Source organism: Linepithema humile, chromosome 4 (assembly GCF_040581485.1).
Source record: "Linepithema humile isolate Giens D197 chromosome 4, Lhum_UNIL_v1.0, whole genome shotgun sequence".
In the NCBI taxonomy this organism is placed as follows: Eukaryota; Metazoa; Arthropoda; class Insecta; order Hymenoptera; family Formicidae; genus Linepithema; species Linepithema humile.
The window spans coordinates 27,683,606-27,692,155 of record NC_090131.1 but is presented as its reverse complement, the minus strand read 5'-3'; the positions used below and the strand labels follow the sequence as shown (position 1 = coordinate 27,692,155).

General features: G+C 40.6%; 2 protein-coding genes across 5 annotated transcripts; one reads left to right on the top strand and one right to left on the bottom strand.

The window, feature by feature from the left end:
• Positions 1 to 268: 268 nt before the first annotated feature.
• LOC105675057 (uncharacterized) lies at positions 269 to 2,313 on the top strand. 2 transcript variants are annotated; one of them, XM_012371854.2, is made up of 3 exons: positions 269 to 717; positions 1,250 to 1,497; positions 2,046 to 2,313. In XM_012371854.2, the coding sequence occupies exons 1-3, from the start codon at positions 486 to 488 to the stop codon at positions 2,235 to 2,237; spliced, it is 672 nt and encodes a 223-aa protein (XP_012227277.1). In that variant the 5' UTR covers positions 269 to 485; the 3' UTR covers positions 2,238 to 2,313. The 2 variants fall into 2 exon arrangements, with proteins under 2 accessions (XP_012227277.1, XP_012227276.1); XM_012371853.2 differs by having other exon boundaries at positions 270 to 717; positions 2,043 to 2,313.
• A 134-nt stretch (positions 2,314 to 2,447) lies between these two features.
• Positions 2,448 to 6,917, bottom strand: LOC105675058 (insulin). 3 transcript variants are annotated; one of them, XM_012371855.2, is made up of 3 exons: positions 6,142 to 6,917; positions 4,601 to 4,752; positions 2,448 to 3,548 (listed from the first exon to the last, which is right to left on the bottom strand). In XM_012371855.2, the coding sequence occupies exons 1-3, from the start codon at positions 6,489 to 6,491 to the stop codon at positions 3,529 to 3,531; spliced, it is 522 nt and encodes a 173-aa protein (XP_012227278.1). In that variant the 5' UTR covers positions 6,492 to 6,917; the 3' UTR covers positions 2,448 to 3,528. The 3 variants fall into 3 exon arrangements, 2 of the variants coding, with proteins under 2 accessions (XP_012227278.1, XP_067209892.1); XM_067353791.1 differs by having other exon boundaries at positions 4,643 to 4,752; positions 6,142 to 6,833; XR_010889885.1 differs by lacking the exon at positions 6,142 to 6,917 and having other exon boundaries at positions 4,488 to 4,630.
• Between the last annotated feature and the right edge of the window lie 1,633 nt (positions 6,918 to 8,550).

Below are 8,550 nucleotides of genomic sequence, written 5' to 3'. Positions count from 1 at the left end.
AATTCTTTCTAATTATTGAGAAAATTGCAAAACGGTAAAGTACTTTCTTGCTCAATTGCGCTCTACTTGTTCACGAGAGATTTTGTAATCTCATCCAAACACACCTTGCATATATATATATATATATATATATATATATTTGTAAATTTTAAAAATATATATTTTAATATACAAATTTTAATACACAAACAAATATATATTGTGATGCTTTTTCGTGTTTAGCCGTCTAATTTTTTCGCTTTTCTATCATAGCTACTTTGCGAGAATTTAATTAATGACTCAACAACAATGTATATGCGGAAACACACGTGCAATAAGCAAATAAAATGTGTCGATACGATTGCAATGTGTTTTTGTCACGTACAATTGGATAACCTCATTGTTAAAAGCGCGATGAGCTTCGATTCAGTCTTGAGTCGTGCAAGAGACACCTGATCGAAACGTAATTGAACTCACGACAAACGTTCGCAAACTGTAATTGAAAGATGTATCTTCATCACATCAGAGTGTATCGAATCACTTTGATTCTGGCGATAGTGGCGATTACGTGTCGAATTTCCTGGGCTAGTACACAGTGCAAGACGGCCGTGATGGATGTGCACATGAAGAGATGTAGACTCGGTGCTGGTAGAATCAAGAGAGGCTTGGAGAGATTTGATCTAAAGCACGATGATACATTGAAATATGATAAGAAGTCAAAAAAACAGGAAGGTCCTGGTAAGAGCAAAAACATCAACTATAATTTGAATAATATATATCTATTTTTTTTGTTAAAAGTACATTTTTATAAGTGGAAATTTTGTAAAATATAAAAATTATAACATCAGATATTTCTTGCGCTACTCGATAAAACAAAATATAAAATAAATGTTTATTAGTGTTAGAAATATTTATTAAAAAATATAAAAAATTTATCAGACTAAATAAAGGAGTAAAGTTTGTTTCAAATTTTAAACTATGTATAAAATTATAGCATGTTTCGCGATAAAATGGAGAGTAGTTAATTATAAAATTATTGATTACAAATTGGAACTATTGAGAAATCGCGATTTAAGCTATTTGAGAAAACAATGTCGAAAATATTACGGCATATAAATTATTACACTGTGATCTAACATTTTTTTCTATAACTTGGTGGCTTCTGTGGCGCTTTGTGACCTCGCGCGATTAAACTTTTGTTAGAATCAAAGCGTTGATCGCATCTCGATTTGAGCGAGCGATTGGCAAGTGCAATTCCGCTTTCTTGCAGATTCTTCTGAGGTGAATGACTGGCCGTCTCGCGGCACCCCGCAGAAGAGGCAGATACTGGGAGATGTCGCGAGCGATTTCGTCCAGCCGATGATGCGTGTTATGGGCAGCGCTACCCAACCTAAAGTCCCATTCGGGACAGGATTGTACGACAGCTTCGATCCGAGCGATCTGGGACCTCTTTCCACTTGGTCAAGTCTTCCCCCGGTACTTTATTTCCTCGGCCAGGGACTGAGAACCTTACATCTGGTAAGAAAGTTGAAAACCCCTCTGGTGATTGGAAAACGATTTTTAATCAATCAAGACCCTACACCACAACCAACACCAAAAGTCTTTACGTGGTTAAAAGACGTAAATATTTTGGCGTAAAGAGCTTCGCGCATGATTCTCTCGCTTGTGTAAAAAATTAATAATATAACGGATATAATAAATTTGGTGACGAAATGATAACTGTAAATAATAAAAATATTCTAACTGCACTACCTGCGTGATTAACATGTGTGCATATGTGTGTGTAATTGCAAATTGTGTACGCAACTTGCTCCAACAATACACTACATCCCATCTCACAGTAAATCAAAATAGATGAGTAGATTGAATCAATTTCGAAAAATCCAGAATTAGTTGAAATAGTTTTAACAATATCATAACGTAACTAACATAGCGCTAAGAAAAAGATATGTTTAGTAGATGATTAATCAGTTTGCGAAGGGACAGGTTGGATTGGGGCAAAAAGTAGATAACAAATTAAGTAGAACAAAAGTGATAAAAAATCAGATCAGCGCAATGTTCAGCAGGATAATAACAACGATCTCGGTTTTGATCTTGACGACGAAGAACTAGATGAACTATACAATGATATCTACAAAAGGCAACCGAGAGGTTCGAAAGAAGAAGCTTGGAAGGCTTTCGTAGAGACAGCATCAAAGTGCTGCCAAAATGTCGACAGATGTCTGAAGGAAACAACGTTCATACCGTGTCTGATATAAGTCAAATTTTTGAAAATTAGGAACGACTCAAAATTGACGTTGCTTGAAGAAGCATAAATAAAGATTATAAATGCGATATTATTTTTTTTATTTATAATTTTTTTTTATTACTATTTTATTTTATATATTATATTTATTTATCAATTATTGAGTAATATTTTCTTATTTTTGTACGAAATCAGGTATTTCACATAATAAATAATACATTGATTAATTCGTATAAACATTTATTGATCGCTATTGTTAATGCAGATGTCAACTGGAATTTTCGCATAACCAGTCAAACTCAAATGTGTAATGACGCTATACGCTGCGCGATACGAATCTCTATCTATGTGCGTGAATTATGAGTCTACATTTTTATTAAAAATTATGATTCCGCATCCCGTCCACATAACAGTTGATCAGTGTGCCAGTGAAGTATGCGTTCGTCGATATGTTTTACTTCTAGCTTAGATCTTAGATTTACAACAAAAATTTTAATACTAATGAGATCAGTCGATAATAAAACTAGGATCACTGGCGAATATTCGAATCAAACTATTCTTCGCCCCTAAAGAACGCTTATATTAAACTAATCACTTGTTTAGGTCTTTTTTTTTCGAGATCATGACTCGATTAATCGAATTACTTTCTAATTTAAGTTCATTGCATTCGGTATAGTCCGCGACTATGAGCACAAGTCGCAATCGAATCTTCACTTTTTCTTTAATGACATTATTCTTGACATTGAAAGAAAGCGTCATTGGGAAAGTTGCGCCGATATCGTCACCCAAACACAAAATGATCTTCCTTGCTTTTTCAATCGTGAACTTTTCCTAGTCCGAAATTGCAATTTTAATGAACAACGTCTTTCGCTGCGTCATTGCTGCTTTCATACAATCAATTAACGCGTGGACGCACGTGAAAGATGAGAAATTTTCCATAATTAATCTTTCTCCCACGTGAATTACTTCGAATTGATTAATCGATCCTTTTCCTCATTGTGGAAGTCAATCATCCTGAAATATCCGTCCTGAATTCTCTTTTACGAGCAGTTATCCGCGTGCAAATCTCATCCGTTATTTCGGCGATGCGATCGATAGATGATATAAGAATGGCATTTGAGAGAAAAAGGAATTCTTTTATTGTTTCTCAAACTTTCAAAGAGTTCTTCTAATTCCCATCTCATCGTCCGGATAATCGATGATTGATCGTGTTGTTCCAGCACCGCAATGTTGCATTACGACAGTACAAGCGACGTAGGCTCGCTGTCACGATAATGTCACGAATTTGTTACACAGCGCAAGGTTTAATGTTGCCGCGTAAAATCTATAAACACAAGGAGACACATACATTACGAAACGTTTGAGATTTATCGTTAATATTAAAAATTATTTAGTCGGTATATATTTTTACATGCGGGGGAAATCGGTGATTATCTCAAGCCGCACTGCAGTTTCAATGCGATAGCCAGCAGCCAACATCATGCAAAATATACTAAATATAGGAAAAAAAGAAAATACGCGATAGTATCTATCTTGTAATTATTTTCAGACGTAAAACGTAAGTTATGTGTAAGTTTCATGTGATTGAAGCATAATAAAAAGAGAGGGGGAGAGAAAGCAGTGCGCGGCGCCGTAAACAAGAACACGTCATATCAAGTCATGTGTTTACAACTTTGAAGAGAGAATACTAGAGATATTTACATAAACCTGAAATAACAAAAAGATGAATAAATGAAGATGATTAAATTTGAAGCAAAGTCAAGCTTTTCCCCAATTGCAAGACGACAACATCGCAATAATGTAAAACCATGACAAATAACATAAAGCCGTAACAAAACAATCAAAAAACCATAGCAAAATCTAACTTTTTTCTCAAGCATTTGAATATTTTAGCTTCTCAAAAGTAGCAAATGTTGCACGATTATTATGTGCAAACATCCATTGGACACCTGTATTTTACGTTGCGGGGGCGAATGTGCATGCAAATAATGAGAATGCATTGGTTAGAATTAAATTGCGCAGCAACATCGATGAATAAAAACGTTAACAGACAAACGTGTTATGTGCGAACATCCATTGGACACCTGTGTTTTACATTGCGGCGCGAATGTGCATGCAAGTAATGAGAATGCATTGGTTAGAATTAAATTACGCAGCAACATCGATGAATGAAAACATTAATGGACAAACGTGTTAACGAAGAGGCAAGAAAGTAGGGGGACATTAACAAGTGTTAATAAGCAATGACGTTTTGTGAAAGCACCTTGCCAGCTCGGCGACACTTCGGACGCCGACGCCGGCATCTGCAGTGCCTGCCGCAATGTCGCTTTTTCGCGTCAGCCTTCCCTTTGCATACACCATCAACATTGCGATCACCTTTCCCCTTGTGATGTCCCTCTTTCAAATCATCGACCTTACGTTTTATCGCATCGTCGGCGTTGTCCGCTTCCGTTTGCGATCTTTGCTCCGCCGACAGTTCTTTTGTCGTAGAAACAGAATAAGGCAGTTTCAGTATGAATGACTCCTCTCTGAAAGAAGACAAAAAGGGAACTTAAGGAAACAGTTTTATACAACGGTGTTATTTTCGATGAACATTTCAGCGCGCAACATTATTAAACGATTCAACTCTCTCCGTTTAATCTCGAATTATATATCAAGCGCACTTTCCAAGTTGTCGCTATGATCCCGTACTATTCGTCTTCGAAACTCGCGTTAGATCATCGACCCTAAACAAAGTTGAACGCATAAATCGGGGATTATCGAAAGGGGATTATCAAGTATATTTTGGCGACGATAAAAATACGCTAATAAACATGTTTGATACGCGAGAAACGAAAGCGCAGGTTTGCACGATGCGCTCATAAAAAACGCGCATAAAGCGTAAACACTTGTGTAAGAAGACTCAATTAAGATTTTTTTGGCGAAAAAACAAGTCGCTTATAATTCGATAAATCCGCGCGAAAGAGCAAAAGAAGAATCAGGGGGGGGGGAAGGAAAGAGCGTAACATACGATAGCGAAATCGTCCTAGTACTTCGGACTAACCTTCCCTCTGAGGCCACTTTATACACAACCGTGAACTTTAGGAGCAGCAGAGAGAGATTATCACGCGAGGCGATGATAACGCGGCCTCGCTCTCTTTCTTTCTTTCTCTCTTCCTCCGGTTCCGGTTTTTCGCTTCCTCTCACTCTCGCGAAAGTGCACCGACGCGATCTTACATTTGATTCTCTAATGACTCTCAAGACAGACCACCTACTAATCAGCTGACAGCGCGGGACAAATTCGTGATTCAGCGCGAATATAAATAATTGCATAATAAGCAATTGTTACGCGCGTAATCTACTCATACCCGATTAAGCGTATTTATTCGCTCCCCTTCTCGCCGCGCTGCAAACTAGAAATAAATCTGCGACAATTGTGTCTAGTAATATGTATTTTGCGATTACGCGGAACGAGAATTTATCGTTTGAATATCGAAACTGTTAACAGTCGATGTCAATATTTTGCATTTATTTCCGTTTGTGCTGTTCGATTTACGTATTACGACCTTCTTATATAAATGTGTGTTTCGTGTGAACCAACGCAAACCATGTGTGAAATCACGTCTATATAAAAACCGCACATTTTGATTAAATTACACAGCAAGATTAGCTTATAATTAAAAAGAACACAAAAAAAGAAAGGCAGATAAAAGATGACAAAGTACGAGGAATAACGAGACAGAATCAAGCGTACAAAAACAGGATGAATGATAAGAAGATGACAAGAAGAAAAACAGACGTTGGAGCTCGCTCAAAAATTCGAATAAGTAAATCGTGAGACAAGTAAAAAGTCATTCGCGTGAAAACGCGCGGGCGGGAAGAAAAAGGTGGGCGAACAAAAAAAGAAAAAATAAAAGAGTGCACTAACATCCACTCACATGATGGCCTCCCCGGGGTCGACTTGCTTGTCCTTGGGCAAAGGTCTGCAATATCGCTCGAGCGTCTCGTAGGTGCACCGGTGATAACAACACTCTTCGACGAGGCCGGGCCCGGTCGGGTCGACCTCCGTCTCGTCCTCGTCGCTATTCGGGAACGGCCCATTGTAACCGCGACCCCGGCACACTATGTACAGTGCGTCGCTCAGGTGTCTGGAGCACAGTTTCTGCATCCTGATGTGCGACTTCTTGAAATTTTGGGCGGACGCGGCGCACAGGGCGACCAGGAGAATCGTCGCGATCAGGAGCATCGAGAGCGCTCTTCTCGTCGCACAATTCCCGCGTGCTGTCATTCTGATCTCGTGTCTGCTCGACACCCGGGCGATCACAGTCGTGGCGGAAGCGGCCAGGAAGCTCGCGGCGTGTACGTCTTCCTCTCGAAGTCTCCCGATACCTGAGGATCCGCCGTAGGCGCATTCGCCGATCGGAGATCGTCGGCGCGGGTGATGCTGCGAGGTTCCTTCCAAGAGACCTCCGCTGGTACCGAGTTCGTCGGTGCCACTGGTACCGGGCCGCCTCGCCACGCGGTTCTTGTTCCAGATTTCAGGGACCCCGGGGGAGAGAAGTGCGATAAGGAGGGAGAAGCGAGTGGAAGAGGTAGGAGGAAGAGAGAATGCAAAGGAGGAGGAGAAATAGGAGCTCGGTAGTAGACGAATGGACTTCTCGATCAGACGTAGAGCCGGCGACACGCCGGTGGAGGGGTCGTTAGGCGACCAGACGCGCGTCCGAATGCCACTCGAATTCGCTTCTTTGCGCCACCGAGGAGGCGCATCTCTCTCTCTCTCTCTCTTTCTTTTTCTCTCTGTCTCTCGCTCTCTCTCTTTTTCTCCGGGTCGCCGAAAGCAGAGAAATGAGATTACTCGGGAAGACGCGTACGGGATGAAAGGCGCCAGTTCTTTCACACTTTAGAAATCGCCGCACCGAGCACTTGGAGCGTTTCCGATAAGTGCACGCGCACCTCCAAAGTGATGTTATTCTTTTGTCGTCCCGAAACTTTGTACACCTCTTTCGGTGTCGCCGAGCGATCGTCCGGCATTGGCTCGAAGAGACAGATTTGTTGCCGCCGGTACTCATTGGTACGCGCACGAGGGTTTTGTCCGCCGTGTTTTTGTATCACGAGACAACGAAGAATGCGAACAAAGCGATCTGTTTGTCAAGGATGCGAGCATCCCCGATTCGAACATCCCCGATTTGAACATCCCCGATTCGAACATCCCCGATTCGAACATCCCCCGTGGCGAAGTCACGGCCTCCCCCGTGCCAAGGCTAGAGTTCTTAGCCTTGCGACACCTTATTACATTATTGTTCTTTGCGGTTCTTACTAATGCTCCACTAACCGATATAGCGGTTCAAAGAATCGGAATAAATAGAGGAAATTACACATTAGTGCGAGTTTACTTTGAAGTCATTGGCGATGGATGACATTCGTTGCTTCTTTGTGCTCCGCATAGTTATTCCAAATGGAATAAATATATATATTTGTGAATATTCTCTCTTATTAATTATTTACTTGAATGTTGTAATAATCTTATTAACTTAATAATACTTCGATTCAAAGATAATTATTCAATTGCATAAATAAATATACGCGTTGGAATAAATAATTTTATTAATTAAATGAAATGTTCGATGTCACCAATTAATGTTTTTCACAATCGTATTAATTGATAATTTTCGCGGCAGAAACTCGCAACTCACGCTCTTCGCATATGCAAAAACAAAATCAATAAAATCGCTATTGATCAACAAACTGCACTAGCGGGATCAAATATAACGAAAATAGATCGCGTTTCGCCAGCGGACATTGCATTAGAGACAGCTTCGTATTACTAACTGCCGTTTTTAGCCGCTATCGATCACGTGTACGGCACAAGACGCGTGTTTTGAGCGAGAGTGAAGTGAGCATTGTGTTATGCGGTTTAGCGTCAATGAAAATGATTATCCCGGCGCTATCTCTCAATAATTTATCAAAGAGCGACGGGGGAGCTGTGCGGCTGAGACGCGACCGGCCGGTATCTCGGTATCCAGTCGACAACAACACGGAAGGATCAAGCCAAGTGATCTTTGATTCCGATCGGTCGCAAAGACAAAGGGGTGATCCATTATCAGCCAGCTCCAATTGACCGCCCGCGCCTGTTTTGTCTCAGTCTCCGGGCATGTCGGTCGCATTTTTGCGCAGATAGACACTCCTCGCGACCTCCTACCCTCGTTTCCTTTCCACCGATCTTAGCAATTTTGATATCTTTCAGCGTATACGGATATCCCTCGTCGCGATATCTCTCCGCTGCTATTACTCGTAGGTCCATCCGATAGCTGCATAAACAACACCTCTGCATCAGCGGATTTTGTTTC